At 49.4% G+C, this 23,383-nt stretch overlaps 1 protein-coding gene across 1 annotated transcript in view; it reads left to right on the top strand.

Moving 5' to 3' along the window:
• Positions 1 to 23,383, top strand: part of DNAH9 (dynein axonemal heavy chain 9) — a 149,601-nt gene that overhangs the window by 116,063 nt on the left and 10,155 nt on the right. The window contains exons 63-68 of the mRNA XM_054278578.1: positions 1,058 to 1,185; positions 12,758 to 12,985; positions 14,712 to 14,903; positions 15,162 to 15,353; positions 16,086 to 16,256; positions 18,911 to 19,093. Of these exons, the coding sequence (XP_054134553.1) occupies positions 1,058 to 1,185; positions 12,758 to 12,985; positions 14,712 to 14,903; positions 15,162 to 15,353; positions 16,086 to 16,256; positions 18,911 to 19,093 (1,094 nt within the window). The remainder of the gene's footprint in view (positions 1 to 1,057; positions 1,186 to 12,757; positions 12,986 to 14,711; positions 14,904 to 15,161; positions 15,354 to 16,085; positions 16,257 to 18,910; positions 19,094 to 23,383) is intronic.

A 23,383-nucleotide genomic window follows, 5' to 3' on the forward strand; every position in this document is an offset into this window, starting at 1 on the left:
GACAGGAAGGGCAGCAGGGCAGGGAATGACAGGGATGTGGGGTTCCTGGAGAGGGGAAAATCACAGACATGGGGCAAATCCCAGTGTTGCAGAGATCTTTTATAGAAAATTCTTTCTTTAGAATTTTTCCTCCTGAGAAGCTGACAGGCCTCAGGAACAAAATGTAAACAATGATTATCTGCTGCTGTGGAATGCAACAGGTGCATCTGTGATTGGTCTCATGTGGTTGTTTGTAATTAATGGCCAATCACAGTCAGCTGGCTCTGACAGAGAGCCTGAGACACAAACCTTTGTTATCATTCTTTCTTTTTCTATTCTTAGCTAACCTTCTGATGAAATCCTTTCTTCTATTCTTTTAGTATAGTTTTAATGTAATATATATCATAAAATAATAAATCAGCCTTCTGAAACATGGAGTCAGATCCTCATCTCTTCCCTCATCCTTGGATCCCTGTGAGCACCGTCACATCCCAGAGCCAGGGCACCACCCCAAGGCAGGGGATGGATGATAAATGAACATCAGTTGTGAGGATGAGTGATAAATGAACATCAGTTGTGATTTCCTCTTCCCAGCAATGCAGAGTGAGCCTGCCCTGGAGGGACACTGGGATCTGTCCCAAACCACCCCTTCCCATGGGCTTTGCTGAGAAACCTGGAGGGTTTCTCTCTGCTCTCCAATCCCAGGTATTTTATCTCATTTCAGCTGCCCTGTCCAAGCCCAGCTGCTGCACCCAGCCTGCATTGCAGGGATTTTTCCCCACCCACTTGTGGGTGTTCAAACCTGGCTAATCAGCAGGAAAAGATTTTAATTTCTTATCACTGTAAAACGTGTTTTTACACCAGGTTGAAAGGGAATAATGTTCTTTAAACAAGAAACACTTTGTAATAAGGTACCTTTGTGTGGATGCTGCACTGTAATTAAAAGAGTTTGGGGGAAGCAGCTGCTGGGTGAGCACTTGGGCAAGGAGTGGGTGAGAGCCAAGAGAGGTGATATCAGGAGTGTGACAGCTCCTGTGCTAGGGTTTGGTACCTGAACTCACTCCTTGTTCCCTCCCAGGGAAGAAGCTGGGCTACACCTTCAACCACAGGAACCTGCACAACGTTTCCCTTGGGCAAGGCCAGGAGGTGGTGGCTGAACAAGCTCTGGATGTGGCTGCAAAGGAGGGACACTGGGTCATCCTCCAGGTAAGGGGCTGGGGGCCAGTCCTGCCCCTCTCCCAGCTTGGTGTCCCCTCCATAAGGACACAGTGTCACCTGTGTGTCCCCAGCAGCCACCTCTGCCTGGGATCAGGCTCTGTCAGGTTGGGTTTCTGCTCCTGGAGCTGGTGGTGGGCAATTTGAAGAAATTTGTAGGGGCAATTTGAAGAAATTAGCAAATTTCAGCCTCCCAAGCAGATTTGTCCCTTCACCTACCCAGGGAAGCAAGAGCTGTGTGGTTGTGTAACTAAAATCAGTATTTCCCTGTCGTGGTTTTAATCCCCTCACAAAAGAACAGTTTTAGTGTGTGTGTATCTGGACTGTCTGGGAAGGAAGAGACAACTTGAAGGAACTAAGCATGGCCTCCCAGGCAGATTTTGTCTCTTCAGCTACCCAGGGAAGCAAAGGGGAACACAGCAAAGGCTGTGAGGTTGTGCAACCTAAGTTTGCACCTCCCTGTCATGGTTTTGGTCCTTTCACTAAATGACTGAAAACCTCAGTGCAAAAGGTAAAGCTGAATTTTATGCCTTGCTTGCTAAATACAATGCCACACCTTCTCCAGGAGGAGATGAATGGGCAAAACTACAATTTTATTAATGCTGAAATCTCCTCTGTGTTGTTTCTGCACTCTGAGATCAGTTAAGGAACAACCTCACTTGTACTGGTGGATTAGGACAAGTGTGCAGTGCAGGAACCTGTTCCACCCTTTCCTGTGCCTTTGTTTGCTCTATGACTGAATGAAGAGCTCTGTCCTGAGAGCCCTGGGCTCCTCCTCTGCCCCTGAACCTCAGAGAGCACAGAGGGACCACTCAGGGAGGGAACTCTGCAGTGGGGCTGGCTCCCCTGGGTGCCATTCACATACTCTGAACAGAGAGAGACAGAATTCCCTCCCAGGACTTCTGGAGAAGGCAGAGACAAAATTCCTTCACAGGATTTTTCCTAGCAAAGGCAGAGACAAAATTCCCTCTCCCAGGATTTCTCCTGAGAAAGGCAGTGAGAAGCACAGAGGGAAAGGAGAAAACAATTCTTATCTCTACTTGCTGTTCCTGTTGTTTTTGCACATGTGGAATGTGTAATGGAGATTGTTCACTTACAGGGATTTGTTAAATGGACACTGGTGAGGGTTTTTTTGGACTGATTGGCCAATGGGGTCAAAGCTGTGTTGTGATTTTTGGGGACAGTCATGGCTTTTTCTTTAGTATAGGCTAATACTAATACTACTACCAATAATAATTTATATAAAATAAATATATATAATATATATTACATATATGATATATATAATAATATATAATAATATAATAATAAATTTAATAGCATTATTATTAGTACTATATTATATACTATACTAAGGTATTATTAATAATAATATATTATTATATACTGTACTAGATAATATTATAATATGAATAATAAAATATTATTGATAATATTATTATTCATATTATTAATTGTATAGTATTATTATAGTATATTATAATACAGTATTAGTGTAATATAGTATAGTTTAAAAAAGCTATACACTTTTTTCAGCCTCCTGGATCAGGGGGTCAGAGCTCACTATTCCCTACCTTGAGGACACCCTACATCAATACCCCTGAGCATCCCAAACTGGGGAAATGCTACCAGGTCACATCACAGCCCCACAAAACCCCTCAGAGCCTCTGGGGTGTGGGAGGAGCTCTGTCAGGGGCTTTCTGGAGCCCCTCATTCAGGGAGGGTTTGGGTTTGCTGATGTGCACTCAGTGATGTCAGCTCTCATTACAGGTTTTGGGAACCCCTCTGATTTCCTTGATGTGGATTATATAAACTTTCATTATCACTGAATTGTTTGCATAAAATTAGATTAAGACAAAGCTCTGAGCCCTGATCTGAGCCCTCAGGCCTGGTTACGAATTGAAATTAAATATCCTTGATATTTTGATCCTAATTTTTGCCTTTTTTTTTTTTTTTTTTTTTTGCAAGCTCCCTCTGAGGTAAACAATGCTGAGCTACTCTAGAAATTTTAATATTCAGAGGGCTGCAATCCTGGCATCTGCCTTTGAGGTGGTGCAGATGGAAATGTGCAGCCTTTTGAGCTGTTCAGTAATGCAGAGTGAAAAGTTATTTTCTACAGTGCTGGTGTGCTGCTGTAAAGGATCTGTCAGCAGTGCCAGGCCCCATGTGCTGTTTCAGTGCTAACAGACAAGCACTGGGGGCCTGAAGGGTTTTTATTGCATCCATTCCCATCTTCTCTGGTGGTCAGAGCAATCAGTAGGAGGTTAGGCAGACACTGAAGGCTAAATGAGGAGAATTCCTCCCTGGGAGGGTTCCCAGAGCAGGTGGGGCTGCCCCTGGATCCCTGGCAGTGCCCAGGGCCAGGCTGGAGCTGCCTGGGGCAGTGGGAGATGTCCCTGCCATGGAGGGGTGGGATGGGATGATTGGGTTCACTCAGGAGTGGATCAGAGCAGTGTTTGCCATTGGGTTTATCTAGCAAGATCTTTCCTGAGAGGCTTTGGTGACAAATACCTCACAAACAGCTCCAGGAGTGTTTGTACAAGATCTGGAATGACACAGATGACTCAATTTACGAAAGTGCCACAGGATTTGTGGATCATTGCATTAATAATAAAAGAGAGGCCAGAGCAGATCTCAGGGTAATTTTACCCAGATTAATTAAACTCATTATTTGAAGACTGTATCCCACCCACAGCACAGTTATACCCAGGCTTCCCATTTGTTTTTGAGCAGACAAAAAGCAACTGTTAGCTTTGCTTCAGTATTTTATCATTCCTGACCAACAGCTCGGCTCACGTGTAGCAGAGTTCCTCACACCCACGTTCTCCAGGACAAACATTGAGGGGATCATCTGGGTGGCTTTTGCACATGTGGCTCATTACTGGTCCTTGATTGGGACCAGACATAATGAGAGTCACATGCTTGGAGCATTAATGAGCCAGGGAATGAGGTTTGGGAGGTTTTTGTTGGATGACAGGAGCAGGATCACTGCTGTGCTGGGAAGGGCTGTCCTAGGGCCACTTCCTCTCAATCCTGGTCCCTTCTGACACCACAGGAGGCAAAACAAAGACAAAAACACCCTGGGAAAATTCCTCAGCTCACTCTGAAAATGGAGATTTTCATAAATGACTCATTTAATGAGCGAGAACAGCAGAAAGCCTTCCAATCCTCCATTTCCATGGGCAGATAATCCCCCTCACCCTGGCAGAGCCTGGCCAGAGCTCCCTGCCCGTTCAGCACCAGTTGCTCCTGTCTGGTGGCTTCAGCTTTGCTGAGCTCTAGTACTGGGTGCTGACAGATGAGTGAAACCCACAGCTAAAATAATTCTCTACAAATATAAATGGTCCAGCTGCAGAATAGGAGCCCCTGAGGCCAAAATGCAGCTCTTTAAAGGAGCCTTTGTTACCTGAGGGCTGCAGGATTACCCAGCTCAAGCCCAGCAGCTGCTCTGCTCCTGCCATTGGTGCTGAAGGGCTGAGCTTGATCTCTGAGCTCCACAAAACTCCATTTATAGCAGGTTCAGCCTCTGGGTCTCCTTAGCAGCACTTCAGGGGTTTGGAGGGCTTTGAGCAAGGGGTAGCTCCATTGGGGGGTTCAGGCAGAGCTCACTGCCAGCTCCTCGTGGCTCTCGGGGGCAGGAACAGCTGGGCCCACAGCTGGAGATGGTCTGTGCAGCCTGGACAAGAGATGATTCCATCACCCGACATGGTGGGGAGTAAAGACCAGGCTCTGCCAGTGGTGTCTGGTGATGGGGACAACCTGGAATTCAGGAAATTCCATTTCAATATAAATACCATCCTTTTTTTCCCATGTGAATGGCCAAACAGGGGATGGAGTTGCCTGTAGAGTTTGTGGTGTTCTCATCCTTGAACAGATCCAAAAGCTCCTGGGCCTGTTCCTGGGCCACTGCACTGCCTGGCCCTGCTTTGAGGGCTGGGACTGGGGGTGCCAGAGATGTCTCCAGCCCCAGAGACTCTGAGATCTCTGCATTCCAATGCCTGTCCATGGATCTGGTGTTCCTGCTGCCTGCAGTGTCCTCTGTGCAGGCAGGAAGGAGCTTTGCCCTCAGCCATTAGTTAGCACCAGCTGTGTCTGCTCTCTCTCCCTCTCAGAAGCCCTTGCTGATCCAGTGGCCATCCCAGTCCCCAATGGGGTTGATCAGCTTAACAGCAAAGACACAGAGAAATCTGTTTGTGTTTGTTCAGATGCATATTTGAATGCACTGATGCAGGGAAGAGCTCAGACATTAAATATTCCCAATTTAATTGTAGTCTTCACCCATTAGCCAAAATGTCACTTCCCTCTCTTTGTGATCAAGTTAATTTAATTCTTGAGCATCTTTCCATTTTCCTAGGTTGCTGCTTCACTGAGTCAGGTTCACGGATTAAATTGAATAACAGTGAGCTCCTGGAGCAAAACTGTGTGAGATTCATCACTGTATCAGAAATCACAGTGTCCCAGGATGGGTTGGAAGGACCTCTGGAGATCATCTGGAGACCCCTCTGGTGCAGCAGGGTCACCTGGAGCACAGGTCCAGAGGAGGCTTCAGGATGAGCAGAGGGATGGGGCAGCTCTGCTAGGAGGAAAGGCTGAGAGAACTGGGGGTGTTCAGGCTGAGGAAGGCTCTGAAGTGAACTGACTGTGGCCTGAAGGGCTCTGAGAGAGCTGGAGAGGGACTTTGGGCAAGGGATGGAGGGACAGGACACAGGGAATGGCTTCCCAATGACAGAGAATGGGTTTAGATGGGATCTTATGAAGGAATTGTTCCCTGGGAGTGTGGGCAGCCCTGGCACAGGTTGTCCCTGGATCCCTGGCAGTGCCCAAGGCCAGGTTGGGCATTGGGGCTGGGAGCACCTGGGGCAGTGGGAGGTGTCTCTGGGACAGTGGGAGGTGTCTCTGGGATAGTGGGAGGTGTCCGTGCCCATGACAAGCAGTTGGAACTGGATGAACTTTCAGGTCTCTCCTAACCCAACCATTTCCATGGTTCTGTGATTCTGACACCACATCCCAGGCCAGGCTGGTGGCAACTACAGCCCATGCCATGCCCTGGGCACAGCAGTGCCCTTCCCTGTCCCCTGGGGTCCTTCAGCACCACACAGTGTGCAGGGGCAGGGCAGGGCTGGCTCTGGCTGTGCAGCCTGGCTGGCACAGGGATGGAAAATCAGGGAATGTTTTCCCTGAGGTCTCCCAGAGAACAAGGCTGTGTACAAACATCAGTTCTCCTTATTGGAGGAGTGATTAGTGAGGAGGGCTGGAGGAGAGGGGCACTCTGGGGCAGGGCAGGGTGCCCAGGTGCTGCCAGCACAGGGAGGGGAGCCTGAGCTGCTCCGTGTCCATGTGCTGCTGTTCCTGATGGTTGCCATGGCAATGCTGGCTGTGATCCGTGTTCTGTCTGTGCAAGCACAGGGGCTCGGCAGGGAACTCCCAAAGGGAACCTCTGGGGCTCCCATGGCCCTGCACGGGCAGCCCAGCCCTGCAGCACTGCCCTGAGAGGGGATGGGATGGGATGGGGTGGGATGGGCAGAGTACAGGGGATGGGCAGTAGGCATGGGCATGGGATGGTCAGTGTGCAGGGAATGGTCAGTGTGCAGGGGATGGTCAGTGTGGGTGGTCAGTGTGCATGGTCAGTGCACAGGAGATGGTCAGTGTGAAGGGGATGGACAGTGGGAAGGGTCAGAGGAGATGGTCAGTGTGCAGGGGTCTGTTCCACATTGCCCACTCTGGCTTGTTACTGATAACTGACCCATCTCTCAATTACTGATAACTGACCCATCTCTCAGTTACTGATAACTGACCCATCTCTCAGTTATTGATAACTCACCCATCTCTCAGTTACTGATAACTCACCCATCTCTCAGTTACTCTGAACCACGTGTTCTCATTAGATGTGTTCTTTCAGGTTTTGTTACCTGTCTGCTGAGAATTAATTTGCAAAGTTTCTTTCCAACCTGTGAATCCCTTCTGCAGTGTCCCTGTCTGGCCTGGGCAGATATATTCATTTGAATTATGAATTCTTAGTACCAGCCCATGTTTGGCTGCATCTATTCCTCTTTTTCATCCCTTCTATCACAAAAGGACAGGATATAAATGCACTCAATTATCACTGGACTGGAAATATTCCCTAAGTTGGCTGTTAGCAGGCAGTGATACCCACAAATAATGATCACTGGTGTCATGTCAACACAAGCAAAAGCAATTATTTTTGAGGCATCTAACACCACAAAAGCAGATGTGGGAAGAAACTACCAATTAGAGATGAAAACACTTAAGGTCAGATATGCAGACTATGATTAAACTGATACTTAATGCACGATTTTTCTTTTGATATTTTGTTGAGCTCTTTCCCAGCTTTATTAAATCTCTGTGGTGTTGGCAGGACTTTGGTTTCAGGTTTCTGTCCACTCCTTCCTCATTGTTTGATTTGTTTGTAGAGTGAATGGGTTGTCTGGACCTTGGGATGATCTGATCTCCCAAAATCCTGAAATCCTGAAATTCTGAGTGCATCAGGCCAGCAGTGGTGCAGCAGCACTCCAGTGTAATTGCATTTTGCCTACTGCTCCTCACACAGTCCTTGTTTGTGAGAAAACAACTCCAGAACAATCCCTTTGCCCAGGCATCTCCTCTCATCTGATCTCCCAAAATCCTGAAATTGTGAAATCCCTTTGCCCAGGCATCTCCTCTCATCTCTCCCCACACCCCAAACTCCATCTCATCCACGCAGTGTGAGCACAACCCTAAATCACTTCAGCTGAGGAGACTGAATTTCTGCAGTTCTAAAGAAAAATATTGTTCCCAGCCACATCAATCCAATTTGGGGCAGCAGAACTGGAGGCAGCAAAGTGTCAGTGGTTCCCTCTAACAGCAATTCTCTTGGCTCACCCCCTCTCTGAGAGCTGACCCATCCCTCCAGCAGGTTCAGATCCTGACAGAAGTGACAGCAGCCACCACTCTGTCCCAGCCTGAGGCACCTCAGCTTTTCCTTTCCACAGTGTTCATCCTGTTCTGCACTCCCAGCTGGGATCTGACCATCCCTGGCTCACCTGGAAAGCCAGCAGGGGTTTCTGTGTTCCCATGGGGGAGCCCCTGGTGTGTCCCTGTGTGGCACCAGCCCCTGGCACTGCCAGCCCAGCTCCAGCACATCCACAGCCCCAGGGAAGGGGACAGAGGTGCTGGAACAGGGCAATAATGGGATCACCACCCCTGGAAGGGCTCAAAACCCCTGTGGCTGTGGCACTGGGGACCTGGGTTCCTGCTGGGCATGCTGGTGCTGCTGGTGTGATGGATTTGCTGCGTTTAATGCTTTTTTTTTTTTAAAGCTTTTTTCCAGCATTAACAATTCTGTTTCTCTCTGTGACTTCCAGCTCAGCTGCACTCTGTGATTCTCTCAAGTCCCCAAACACCCTGAAGCAGTAAATTGGCAGTTTAGTTCTGTGTCACATGAAAATGCACTTCCACTTTCTTGCAGCCTGCTTTGCTCACCCTTCACTCCCTCCCTCCACCCCAGGCTCTGCTCTCTCCAGTGGGTGAGTCCCTCCTGATGGAGTGTCTGCTTTTGTGGGAGTTAAATCCTGCAGGATTTAAGAGCAGTGGGATCTGGGTGCTGTTTACAAGATGAAGGCCCACCATGGATTTATGGAGTGGCAAAATCCCGTTTGCAGCTTTATTCTCTGTCCCTCTGCTCTTGCATTGCCAAGCACTGAGATTTTATTTGCAGGAAATAACTGTGAAGACTCCGAGCTCTCTTCCCTGAGTGATAATAGTTAATTTTGAAGCCATCAGTGTGTGTATCTGTAGCTGGGGTTGTTTTCCTGAGTGCATTACTTTGCATCTATCACCAGTGAATTCCTGCTGCAGTGTCATTGCCAGTCACTGAGAATGATGGCATCCTCCTGCAGCTCTTCACTACCAGCCTTTATTTGCAAGACTTCAAATGGCTTTGTCTTATGAGTTATTTTGTCAGCTCACCAATCATTTACTCTTTCAGCTGCTTTTTTGATATGGTGAGGAGTTAAAACTCCATCAGTAGCCTCCTTACCCCTGTTGGCTGTGTTTTAACTGGTTGGTAGCCTGTGAGATTTTCCCTTTTCCCTGCAGCAATACTGGTTTGGGGAAGATAAAGAGCTGGTACTGATCAAAATCCACGTCTGGGGATACAGGGACCCCACAGAGACAATTCCTGCTCTGTGCAGGGCCTGCTGCTGGTGTGGGGGTGCCTGGGGACATGTGTTCTCCAGCCTCCAAAAAGGAATTAATGGGGATGAGCTGCTGTGTTTAACCCCAGGTGGGAACTGGGCCCCACCTGCTGCTCCCTCACTGCCCAGGGGTGGGAGGGAGCAGAATATGGGGTTAAAAATGAGATTGAGATCCAGACAATGCAGTAAGAAAAGCCAAAGCTGCCCAGGTGGGGAAGCCAAGTAAGGAATTCATTCCCCATTTCCCCAGGCAGGCGGGGGCTCTGTCACACCCTGTGGTGACTGGGGAAGGCAAGCACCCTCCCTGCCAACATTCCTGCTTTCTCCTGTTCCTGCTGAGCAGGATTCCATGGGCTGGGACAGCTCCTTGTCCCCCAGGCTGCTCCTTGGCCGTGTCCACCCTGCCCAGCAGGGACTGACAGATCCCTCAGTGTCCAGCACTGCTCAAACCCTGCCTGGGGACAACAGCATCACCTCCACCCCACCCCACCCACACACCAGCCCAGGCTGTGATAGCCTCACATATCTGAGCTCTCTGAAATGGGTTGGAGTTTCAGATTGCCGTTCTTTCCTAGCTGGTGCTGTTGGGGTGTTACTATAGGACATGAAAAAATACAAGTGCACACTACTGTTCTCAAGGTGAAGAAAAAAGGGAAGTTTGTTATCTGACTCCAACATTTATAGATTTCCAAAAGTGACAGTGGATTGCAGGGTGACAGTGCCACCTCTCCAATGACACTGGTCAAACCAATAGTCCATCTACTTTCTCCTCTTCCATAAAGGAATGCAAAACAATGAGTTATTTATAAAAAGTGTGTGAGAAAGTTCACTACAAGAATGTCAACATCAGAAGGCTTAGAAAATCTTAAAAAACCAGGGTGACATTGGAGAGTGACTAGTGTCCTGCTGGAGCCCCTGCCAGGCTGGCTGCTGCCTCCTGAGCTGTGCTGCACACTTGCACATGTGGGGTCCTTGGGGGTGACCCCATCTGCTCCCAGAGACCTCTTCTCATTTATTACCTCATGGACTCCTCTGAACAGCTCCTCATCTGCTGCTTCAGCTCAAGAGTCCTTGCAACAATTAAGGGATTGAAGCATCTGTTACATGAGGAGAGGCTGGGGTTATTTAACCTCCAAAAGCTGGGGTTTGGCTGGGATTTGGATAAATTTGGTTTATTGGTATGTTTAATCCCTCCTGGTAGAAGAGGGAGTCAAAACCTTCATAGTGTGAAAGAGCAAGAAGCAAAGGGTCAAAACTGAGATACAAATTTCCCTTAAACTTTCATTTCATTTCACTGTCTTATACTATTTTTTGATTTAATATTTTACTGTGAGTGTGGTTGAACACTGGCACACATTGCCCAGGCAGGTTGTGGAGACTTCAGCAAAAATCCAAAACCCCACTGGACCCAGTTAAAAACCTGCTCTGGGTGACCCTTCTGGGAGCAGGAGGGTGTGATGGATGATGTCCAGGGGCATCTCCAGCCTCAGGGTTTCAGTGATTCCACCAGCCTGGACCAGTGAGAGCCTCCTCAGGAAAAATTCCTGCACATTTGGGCTGCTTTGGGCTGGCCTGGCCTTCCATGGGCTCTCCCTGCAGACCTTCACCATGTTACAGTTTTATAGACTCTCTGGTAGATTCCTGGTTTATGGAAAAGGCTTTATTATTAGCTTTTATGGTTTTCAAAAAATTGCTTCCTGTAAGTACTTTTGGACTTTACCATGGCTGGCTTTTGTGTTCTTTTCTGTTTTTTCTCATTTGGACACAACTTCCACTTTCTGAGGAATGTAATTTTACTCCTAATAATCTCCATTACTCTGCTATTTAACCATGAGAGCTCTTTCTGCCCCCATTTATAGGTGATATATATTTATTCTCAGCCTCTAATATGGTTCCTTTATGTAATTTCTTTGCCACCTCCAAGCAGTTTATCTTTCTGGCGGCTGCTTTTAATTTAGGTTTAGCAAGTTCCTTGTCCTTTCTTGGACTGGGATAAATCACCATCCCAAGTGCCTGTGAACACAGCCAGTTTGGATTGCACACCTGCCTTCAACACAAGGGTAGTTTAGCCCACAAATCCCATTCCTAATATAACAAAAAAGCTGTTTTCTTGCCTGGAAACTATGATGCTGTATAGGACTCCAGGGGAAAAACTGAGGCTTAACTTCATCCATTTCACCATCTCCCCATGATTCTGCTTAATCTTCTGAGGGATGTGTCAAATTAGTTGCATGAATAAATAAATCCTTTTGTTTTAAAAGACTTTGTGAAATCACCTGATTGACTTGTTTGCCCAGGAGTTGCTATGGAAGGTCCTCACTGTAATTCTGATCAAAATGTTCAAAATGTTTTTGTCTGAGATCAGTGGGGCTGGGGGTAGAAATAACAGCTTTGCTTCCCCAGGAATAACAATTTTTCTCCCCAGGAACAACAAATTTCTCCCCAGGAGTAACAACTTTACACCGAGGAGTAACAACTCTGCTTCCCAGGAATAACAACTTTACACCCCAGGAATAACAGCTCTGTTCCCCAGGAATAACAATTTTTCTCCCCAGGAATAGCCTCAGCTGGTATTGCTGAAATGAAGAGAATTCCAGCACCAAGAGCCCAACCAGCCCAGCTGTGACTTGCTGATTTATACTGAATATTTTGAATTTTCAAATGTCCTCGCTGCACCTGGCTCTTTGGAGCTGGGAGCTGCGCACAGACACCCCTGTATTCAGATTTTTAGTTGGTTAGAGTGATTTTGAGATAAGTTAGAAGGTTTCTTTTTTCAGCTCGGTGCTTGAAGAAGAAGTTAGAGCTTTTCAGGTTTTGGTTTTAAGGTTGCTGATTATATCTGTGGTGGTTTGGCAGCAGTCCCATTGGAATTGTGGCTGCAGCCCTCCTGCAGTGTCAGGGGTGGTTCTGTTGGACCGAGGGGGTCCTGTAGAGAAGGACGGATTCTTCCTCTGAAGATCCAGTGGAAGAAGAGGCAGCTGCTGTTCCTCTGGGGAATCCAGTGAAGAAAGCCATGCTGATATCTCAAAACCTCTGGATTATATCCAGTTAGGAATGCTTGGCTCCTCCCTCTGGGCTCCCATCTCCCAATTGGATGCTGTAGTTCTTATCAGCCATGCAGTGACATTCCATAGCTGTTATCAGCAGGTGTCCCCTCCCAAGGGAAGTGTGAATGTGGTCACCCAAAGAGAGAGATAAGGCAAACTGCCCACTTGACAAAGGTAATCTGCCATACAGATGACAATTGAAAACATCTTGCATTGCAATTTTCAACAAGAGGGCATCCATCAGTGGGCTGGATTTGGTGCCTGTCCAGCCCATGGGGGTGTGGTGGGGGCACTGAGCAAGCTTTGTCCCTTTGTCCCTGCCAGAACATCCACCTGGTGGCCAAGTGGCTGAGCTCCCTGGAGAAGAGGCTGGAGCAGCTGAGCCAGGGCAGCCACCGGGATTTCCGCGTGTTCCTGAGCGCGGAGCCGGCGCCGTGCCACGAGAGCCACATCATCCCCCAGGGCATCCTGCAGAACTCCATCAAAATCACCAGCGAGGCGCCCACCGGCATCCACGCCAACCTGCACAAGGCCCTGGACAACTTCAGCCAGGTGGGAGTGTGACCGTGCTCACAGGGGTCTCAACCTTAGCCATTCTGAGATTCTCTCCATAAAGTTTCTTGTTATTTGGGATGAGGCAAGAGCAGCCCCAATTGTGGGTCATAGGGCAGCTCACAGCTGGTTTTGCACTGGTATCTTGGTGTGGAGAGAATCCCAAGAGCAGGAGGGAATGTTGCTGAGCAGGTGTGGGGGGAGGCACCATGCAAGGATTAATGCCAGTGGTCAGGGAAGATTATTCCATACTTATCTACTGCCATTCATCATCCTGAGCTCCACTAAATGTCCTGGAGAACAAGGGAGGGGAGAACCTTCACCCCAAGTAACATTTTCATCCTGCCTCTGCTCATTTCAATCAATAGTAATTAGCATTTTCTAAATTGCTGGAGGATTATGAAACATCTCTTATCAGAAATCCTGAAGCGAGTGGGTGGGGTCCCTTTTACACCTCATTTCCCTGCTTTATACAGAAGAGACGTTCAAATTTAGCTTTCAGCTGAAGGCTACAAAGAAGGCCCTTTATTCTGTGCAGGGGAAATTGTTCTGCTTTGTAGCTGAAGAAGAATTGACAACTGAAGAGAGGCCGAATGAGAATGAACTGGGTTGTTCTGGGGATGTTTCCTGAAATGAGAAAGGTGTTCTGCATGTATTTGAAGCAGGTTTTCCTCACAGTGCTGTTAAAGGGAGCTTAGAGTGCTGCCCAACTCAGGGAAAAACAGGTTTTGGGATGTTCTTGATTGTCACATGCACTTGGTCAATGTCTTGCACCCTCTAGAGTAATGGATTCCCCTTTTCCTGCACAGATCCTGGGCTCTGTGGTGGTCTCAGGGGATTAAAGGTCTAACATGGCATTTTTTAAAGATAAACATTGGACGGGGCTTGGAGCAGCCTGGGATGTTGGAAAGTGTCCCTGCCCATGGCAGAGGACCTGGAAAAACATGGACTTTAGGGTCCCTTCCAGCAGAGAATTCTGTGATTCTGTGGCTCCCTCCCCATCTTCCTGGTGAGGGATGTTGAGCACATGCAGGTGATGGGGCGTTGAGTGGGTGCACGTGTCCTTCCTTCCCTGTGTGTTTTCCTGTGCAAAGCCACTTCAGCAAATATTAGATCAGAAAATATTTGCCAGTTTGCCAACAAATCTGCAATGCAAAGCCACTGACTTTGAAATACATGTGTGTGTTTTGTATCACATGTGTAATAAAAAAATGAACTGAAGGACAATTTGGTCAGCCTCTTGTCCCAGGTAACCAGCGTCAGCTGGGAAGGTTCAGGTTGGATATTAGGAAAAATTTTTAAACTGGAAATTTGGTAAAGCTCTGGACCAGGCTGCCCAGAGAAGTGGTGGAGACACATCCCTGGAATTGTTCAAAAAATACGGTTCACAATTAGTTGTGCATGGGGGTATTTGGTTGAAGGCTGAACTTGATGGTTTGGGGGCGTTTCCAAGCCTTGACCTCTGATTCTGTGATTCACACTATGTAAGCCCGGCGTGTTTGAGTTCCCTGGGAGTTGCTGAGGCTCAGGGCAGCTGTCCTGTGTTGCAGGACACCCTGGAGATGTGCAGGAAATGTGTTCCCAGGGAACATGGATTATATGGAACTTGATTTGGGGGCATTTCTGAGCCTTGACCTCTGATTCTGTGATTCACCCTGTCCTAAGCCCAGCGTGTTTGGGTTCCCTGGGAATCACTGAGGCTGAGGGCAGCTGCCCTGTGTTGCAGGACACCCTGGAGATGTGCAGCCAGGAGAAGGAGTTCAGGAGCATCCTCTTTGCCCTGTGCTATTTCCACGCGGTGGTGGCGGAGCGGCGCAAGTTCGGCCCCCAGGGCTGGAACCGCCCGTACCCCTTCAGCACTGGGGACCTCACCATCTCTGTCAACGTGCTCTACAACTACCTGCAGGCCAGCTCCAAGGTGGGGGCACCACGGGGGGGCTCTGTGGGGGCTTTGAAGCTGTCCTGAAATGCCATTTCCTTGGCATCTTTGAGTTTAGAACTTCACAGTTCAGGGCGCTTCTGGAGGAGATGGGAGAGCTCAGTGCCACCCGCACTGTGCTGTACCCCAGCTTTCCTGGGGCAGGGTTTAACTCCTGCCTGGTGTTTGTTTGCTGAGGGGGGAGCTCTGAGGGTGCAGGGCAGTGCCTGGGTTCAGCTCACCCTGGTCCACGCCCAGGTCCCCTACGATGACCTACGCTACCTCGTGGGTGAGATCATGTATGGAGGGCACATCACAGATGACTGGGACAGGCGGCTCTGCAGAACCTACCTGGAAGAGTTTATCAAGCCAGAAATGCTGGAGGGAGAGCTCTGCCTTGCTCCTGGATTTCCCCTTCCAGGGAACATGGATTATAATGGCTATCACCAGGTAAGCTCTTTGTTTGCTGGCATTATTTATACATGTAAATGGAATGTCTCCCCTAAGTGCCCTATAATCTACCTTAGGAGGCAGGAACAGGGCTGCAGTGCTCCTGCACCGTTCCTCTTATTTCCCATTATGTTTTGTTCCTGTGGATGTTTCAGCATTCCCCTGGATGAACCAAGTCTAATGGTAATTTGCTACTTCATCATGGGCTCATTCTGTTCATGCATGAATAGAGCAACTGTATTGGTGCTCGAGACTTAAGTGGGGCTCCTGGAAAATTACATCCACATACTGTTTGCTAAAATGGCCCTTTCAAGCTCTTTTTATCATCAGTTTTGATGAGAATCACTGAAGGGTCTTGTTGATCTACTTACTGATCTCATCTGCTCTTTGTACACAAATGCAGAGGCACATCAGGCTGGTTTTGTTCATAAAACTTAACTACTGGAAGCTCAATTCCCACAAGAGATTTCAGGATGCTGATGCTGAAATGCACAGCAGATAATTGCTAGAGAAGGTCCAGTCTGAGACAAGGAGCCAAGCTGAACTCCAGCAATTACAGAATTTTCTCAGCAGGAGCAGAAGCAGCTCTGTAAACATTTGTACTCTCCTTCCTCCATCACTTCCCTGGTGTTCAGCCTGGGCTGACCTCTTGGGGGATGACTCCAGCACTGAAGCTCTGCAGGCAAAGTGCCCTGGGCTGTTCCTAACGTGCTCCTGGATGTCTCTGTGCAGTACATAGATGATGCCCTGCCTCCAGAGTCCCCCTACCTGTACGGCCTCCACCCCAACGCCGAGATCGGGTTCCTGACGCAGCACTCGGAGCGGCTCCTGCGCACAGTGCTGGAGCTGCAGCCCCGTGACAGCAGCACGGGCCAGGGAGCTGGGGGCACCCAGGAGGAGATGGTGAGAATGTAGATGGGGAGTGGGGACCCAGGAGGAGATGGGGAGAGTGCTCAGGGGCACCCAGGAGGAGATGGGGAGAGTGCTCGGGGGCACCCAGGAGGAGATGGGGAGAGTGCTCGGGGGCACCTAGGAGTAGATGGTGAGAGGGTTCAGGGGCAGGGGGAACTCAGGAGGAGATTGTGAGTGTGCTCAGAGGCAGGGGGCACCCAGGAGGAGATGGTGAGAGTGCAGAGAGGGAATGGGCACACAGGAGGAGATGGGGAGAGTGCAGAAGAGCACTGGGGACCCAGGAGGAGATAGTAAGAGCGCTCAGGGGCAGTGGGCACCCAGGAGGAGATGGTGAGAGTGCTCAGGGGCAGTGGGCACCCAGGAGGAGATGGTGAGAGTACTCGGGGGCAGCTGCTGGGGTTTGATACCTGTGTCATCCATCAGGCTTGTCCATGGTTCTGTGTTCTGCCTCTGCCTGCGTGAAGGCTGGTTTTATGCAGAACATCACCCTGGTGGGATGTAATTGAGTGTTGGCAGTAACAGGACAGTGCCTCTTAATTACCCCGTGCTCTGCAGAGCCTTCGTTATCATCCTCTGAAGGTGCTGCAAATAAACCTTCCCTGAGCAGCAGTCCCTGTGCAGCCCTGTGACTGGCATAGCAATGGGCACCTGGCACACTGCCTGCCACCCCCAGCGTGCCACCCAGAGCTCAGCCCTCCTCCTGCAGCTGCCACCGTGTCCCCCCAGCTCCCCAGGGCCTTGTAATTCCTTCTTTCCAGCTGAACTCCTTTGCTGCACCTGTGTCCTGGGCTGATCTCAGCCCTCCCTGTGGAAACTCACAGCTCGTTAAAACACGGCCCAAACATCCCTGACAAGATCTGGAATCAGCCAACACATGCTCAGGTTTTCACTCCTGCAGTCTTAAGGTGCCAGCTCTGTGCTTGAAGATCTGCAATTTAATGAGTGGCTAATTGCAGCTCATAGAGAGCTGTGGTTTCACACGAGTTTCCTTTGGCTTGGTGTGAAGCTGGGGAACTGACTGCCTTCCCTAAGGGGCTCCTAGAATTGCCCAGCATGGTCAATTTTCAGTTCATACTCAAATTTGAGGTGAGGGGAATAATCCAGGGGTAGCAAAGCCAAACAAGATGTACAGAGATAGCAAATGTGAGTTCCTCTTCTCCCCTCCCACCCCTTTTGTTATTGAAACACAGATAAACTCCTCAGCCCAGAGAAGCAAAAGGATCCTCCAGGGAGTGCCCCAGCAGTGGTGCCACAGTTGATGACCACCCTGCAAACTGCTGGTGACAGTCAAGAACACTCTCACAGGAGCACAGAAGTCCTCATGGCTCTGTCTGGGAATAAAATCTGCCTCAGAGCAAGCAGAGTGTGCCCTGCCTTGTGCCTGGGGACACACTCCCACAGCTCATTTTCTTCCTGAAGTGATCCCTGTCATTATCCAAGCTGTCCCTTCCACTTGGTCCTTGGATGGGAGTGAGCAAGGCCTTGTCTCAGCTCCTCCACTGAAGGATTTCCAGCCCTGGTTTGGCTGAGGTGATTTGAGGGAGCTCCCAGGGAAAATGTGAGCCTGTCATTTTCCCGAGGCTCTGACAAGTCCAGTTCCTCCCACAGACCTCTGAGGTCACACTACAGCAAACGAGCTGTAATTGCTGAGAGGGAATCAGAGCCACAGGGGCCTGCAGGGGAATTTCAAATGAGCAGATATTTCTGTGGTGCCCCTGAGGTGCAGTTGAGGAGCTTTTCCAGCTTTAGCCACCTGTGTGGCTGCAGTAACAGCCCACACATCATCACTGCTGGCAGGGTTGGGAAGAGCAGCAACAGGAGGGAATTCGAGCACAGAGTCCAAAATGTGAATATTGGTGGCCCTGGCTGTAAAATTACCCTGCCCTAGCTGGCACTGGCCCTGCAGGCCATGTTTGGCACTTGGGATCATAGAATTTTAACTGTGTTATGTGTGCCCAAAAGGTGTCAGCAAGCAGAAGTCTTGCTCAGGTTCCAGCTCAGAAGTAAAGCAAAGACCTTCCACATTAAACCTGGGAAATGCAGCTGAGCCCAGGGACAGCAGGGGCTTCATGCCTCACTGTCAGAAAGGGGTTTATTTAATTATTTAGACACTACAAAGATCCTCTTGCACTGGAGATTTCCCTGTTTAGTATCTAGAGTTCTGAAGAAGCTGTGGTGGTGACCAGAAAATAATTCTGTTTCGTTATGCTTTCCTTCCGTGGCCCCATTAGTCCGGAATGCCAAATTCAGCTTAAAATTCAATTTTATGTAATCACCTCTCTCCATCAGTACACCAGAGAAAACCAGCTCATAAGCTGTGTTGTCCTGAGGCTCAGCTGAGGCTCTAGCCCCATCCATCTCCTCGTGAGTGTGACCTCAGGAGAAATAAGAGAGCCGAGAAGGGAGGAGGCTGCCACATGTCACAGGGACATTTTAAAACCATCATTTTGCAAGCTGCTCATCTGATATTAACTTCTGTCAGCATTTGGGTTTAAATAGGACAGGGTAAGCTCTTTGAAAGGTGCCCAGGGCTGACAGGGATGGTTTTGGAGGCACTGACAGGGCAGAGGGAGTTCTCAGAGTTCAGGTTGTGAGCCTGGACATCACCCACCAGCATCGCCCTCTCTCTCCTCCCTTTGGCACAGGTGCAAACCCTCCTGGAGGAGATGTTAGAGAAACTCCCAGATGAGTTCAGCATGGCAGAGCTGCTGGCCAGGCTGGAGGAGAGGACTCCCTACGCCGTGGTGGCCCTGCAGGAGTGCGAGCGCATGAACACGCTCACGGCCGAAATGCGGCGCTCACTGGGCGAGCTGGAGCTGGGCCTGAAGGTACTGGTGGCCTGAGGGGCTCCTGAAACACAGAAAAGAGGATAAATTGGGGGTTTATTAAAGGTCTTCAATAGGAACGCCTTGGGCACTGCAAAGCCTTGCAGAGCTGCACCCAGAATGGGTGATTGATGCATGGAGAGGCTCCTGGAGCACAGGCTGGACAGAGTTAAAGGAATAAAGTGGGGATTTATTAAAAGGCCTCAAAGGATCCACCTTGGGCAGTGCAAGAGCCCAGCCAGGGCTGCACCCAAGATGGACCCAGGATGGACTCAGAGTCAGGAGTTCTCACCCTTTGATGAGTTCTGCTCCATTTCCATGCTGGGTTCAGTGTCCAGTCCCAGCTCCAGGGGATGCAGTCCCACCCTCCCAGGTTGCTCTCCTCCATTCCCTGTTGTTTGCACTTTTTGGGGCTGAAGCTGCTGCGGTGTCCTTGGTTCTGGAGCTGGAAAAGGACTGTTCTGTGTGCCTGAGCTGTGAGGGGACCTTGCTGACACTTTCTGTGGAGTTCAGAGTTATTTACCAATGCAGTGCAGAGCCTGGGAAATATGAAAGATAAAACTGAAGGCATCTCAATGGTCACAAGTTTTTTATACAGATATCAGTTTGGTCTGTTTGCACATCAGGGGTTAATTATCCAATTACAGCTTCAGGTAATGAAGTCACATTCCCCCAGTTTTCTCCCCACAATTCACATTTGTTTATACTTTTCAGGGCCTGTGGTGTGTCCTTGGATCTCAGAGGGACTGTTCTGTGTGAACAAAATGTGAAGGCAGTTAACTACACTTTATGTGGAGTTTAGATTTATACACTAATACACTATAGGATTTGATAAATACAAAAGCTGAAATCTTAAGGTATCAGTAGGAGAGCTGGAAAATCCTGCAGGATGCTGCTCAGGGAATAAAAGGGGTCTCAGGAAAGAATTCGCTGCTGGCTGCAAAGCCAGCCTGGCTCCACAGGGCTCACAGGAGGATTTGCAGTGGCATAGTGTCCACAGGCACACACAGCAGTGCCTGGCTTGTGGGAACAAGGGATGAGCACTTCTGGCCACCCCAGATTGTGCCACAGCAGCAGCAGGTCACTCACAAACTGAGACATGGCCTAGTTAAAGGTGAGCCAAAAATCAAACCTTTGCATGAAATGTCCAGGAGTGGGGGGAGCTTGGAACAAAATATCTCAGAGGCACAGGCTGAGCTGAAAGCAAAAATTGGCTTTGTGTGAAGGCACAAAATGTCCAGAACTGTAAGAGAAAAAGACTGAAATCACAAGAAAAGATACAATTCCCTTACTGGGTGTGAGCCACCTGCTAGAATGTCCCCATCCATGGGGTTCCACTGTAGCTGATCCCCACCCTGGTGTGGAACCAGACTCTGTCCCAGACAGGGATCAGCTCTGCCCCAGGCAGGGATCCCATGGATCTGCTCTGCTTTAGACAGGGATCCCATGGCTCAGCTCATCCCTGTCTCTGCACCAGGCAGGGATCCCATGGATCTGCTCTCTCCCAGTCAGAGATCCCATGGCTCAGCTCATCCCTGTCTCTGCCCAGATCAGGGGTATCTGTGTCCCCCTGGCTGCTGCCTTTTCCACACCCCTTGGGATGCAGATTTCTGGTTCTGCAGGGTGTGAGGGAGGGCTGTGATTGATGCTGCATCCACTGTAGGAGACGTCACCTCTGCATCTCCCCCAGGCACTCAGTGGGACAAAACAGAAAAGGCTGCTCTGCCCCTTAGGGATGAGCCAGCAGGGATCAGGCTGCACTGCCAGGGAGTGAGGAGCTGCCTGGCAGTCCTGGTGCTCTCTGACAGCCCTTCCCCTCCAATTTGCCACCCCCAGGGACCCTTCCCCACTGCCAGCTGCTGTCCATCCCTTGGGGAGGCACATGTGCAGCACAGCAATGCAGCCTGGTGCTGGCAGAGCAAAGCCTCAGCACTGCCCTGCCTCCCCCTCATGCCACAGCTGGGTCCTGGGGCATCCCCTGCTCCATCATTTCCAGAATTGCAGGCTGTGATCCTGTGATAGATGAGTAATGCATTGATTGGCTCTCACAATTAATGGACAAATATCATGTATGTAGGTTAAGAAAAGTTTTATAGATTTATAGTTATGTTGTATCCCCTCACATGGTTATCAAGGGACATCTGGGAGGGTCAGATTGTCACTATGGTGACACTCACCTCCAGTCAGGATTTGAGGAAGAGATCTCCACCACTAGACAGCAAAGAAGGGGTTGATAGACAGAACTTTAGGAGGGGTTAAAAGGGAAAAAACCTCCATTGTGAGGGGGCTGAGCACATGGCAGGGAAAATCTTTCGCTGCCAGCACCGTAACCTTTTTTCTTTACTCAGTCTTCTGTTGTATTTTTGATAAGGTTTAATAAACCTTCCTAAACTATGACAGGTGAGGAGCTATTTCTCACAATCCCATCTCAGGGGCATGCTGAGCTCCCACAGCTGATGTGCACAGCATGGCTTGGACCCAGCCTGTTCATAGGAGAGCTGAGGGTGGGCAGGGAGGGCCTGCCTGAGATGGAATGACATCTCAAACCTCTCCCAGGGGCAGCTAGAAAAAGAAACCTTCAGCTGCCCACCCTGCACGAGGAGGGGCAGGCTTGGCTTGGGGTTTGGGCACCAAGCTGCTCCCAAATCCCAGCTGCAGCCTGGAGCAGCAGCTGCAGATGTGTGTGCACTGCATTGGCTGCTGGTGCTTGTGAAAGCAGAGATATCCTGGACACAGGTGTGGGTCAGTATGTGCAGCCCGTTTTGAAAGAAGCTGATATTTATGTAGTCAATTATCATAAACAGATTTCTCTTATTTTCTAGCATAAGGCAGTGGAATTGAAAATTCCATTTCCTGAGACAGGTAAACAGAAGTGATTTAATGTTTCAATCCCAGAGCCCCAAACAAGATATAATTGTGACTTGGACAAGGGGTGGCAATTAGATTTCATGTGGGGAAGAACGTGCTGTTTAATATTGGTAGGGGAATGAGGGGATGCAGAGTGGGCAAACAAACCACAAACAAAATTAACCCCAGGAATCTGTAACACAGGCTGCAAACCTCTCCCCAAACCCTGCCCACATCATGGCAGGGAAGGAGATGGGGTCTGCAGAAAAGGCTCCTCAGAGGGCAGAGGCAGCCCCTGAGCTGGAATTCAGAGAAATCCTGGGGCTGAGACTGGAGGAGAGCAGCAGAGCAGAGCAGCATTTGGCATTTCTAGTGTTTGGAAAATCTGGTCTTTGCTGCAGACACACATCTGCAGGCTCTGAGAGGCCATCAGTGGCAGCTCCAAGAACCATGGAGTCCTTAAGGCTGGAGAAGCCCTTTGAGATTCCCAAGTCCAACCATCACCCCAGCAGCAGCACCGTGCTCACCCCTAAACCATGGGCTCAGGTCCAGATGGTTCTTTGGGCACTTCCAGGGCACTTGGGCTCAGCTGGTGCTGACCCCACCAAGGCTGGGGATTCAGTCCCTGGTCTAAGAGTTGGACTTGATGATCCTTGAGGGTCCCTTCCAGCTGGGAATATTCTATCAGAATATTCTGTCAGCCTGTGGCTGGTGACTGCACCACAGCTTGTTCCAGTGCTTCACAGCTTTCCTGAAGAAAGCTTTCCTTATATCCAAACCAGGGTTCTCCTGGCAAAACTGGAGCCCAGTTCTTGTGTCTGCAGCCAAAGGCCACATGTGGGTCCCTGCAGAGCTGAATTAAAGCTTGTGCATGACCCAAAACCCTGCTCAGCATCCCTCCCATCACCTCCCACACCTGGGGGACCACAGAGCAGCCAGAGGGGCTGAAGGCTCTTCCTGGTGCTGCCCTCACTTGACTCTGGGCCTTGCACTGAAGAAATCCTGCTGTAACTGCCCTTGCTGACAATTAAAGAGCTGTCAAGGCTCCTTCCTCTCTGGGGCTGGGGCCCTGCACTGACAGCACTCAGAAGAGGAGAGCTTACAAGCCAGGCCCCACAGAGTTCAGCAGAGAATAAATAAAGCCCAGAGAAAACAAGGCTTATTGTTTTTAACTGACTGAAGGATCTGCCAAAAGAAGGCGATTCGGAAATGTCACGCCTAATTTGAATTTTTGAATAATTCATCGTGTCGTCCTAGCGGAAAGTGATTGTTTGGTCCAAAAATAGGAGACATCCCATTAGGAGGAAGAGAAATTGCAATAGACTGGTAGCCATCAGAAATAACTGGCATGTTGCATTTCAAAGCCCTTTGTTCTGGCTGGCTTGGGTGGAACCAGAAGCTGGGCTGAAGCACTTGCATGTTAATGTTGTACCAGCCTCATCTTTT

The sequence above is a fragment of the Melozone crissalis genome, unplaced genomic scaffold (genome assembly GCF_028551555.1).
Source record: "Melozone crissalis strain CALT ecotype California unplaced genomic scaffold, PUWL_Pcris_2 ptg000026l_1, whole genome shotgun sequence".
NCBI lineage: Eukaryota > Metazoa > Chordata > Aves > Passeriformes > Passerellidae > Melozone > Melozone crissalis.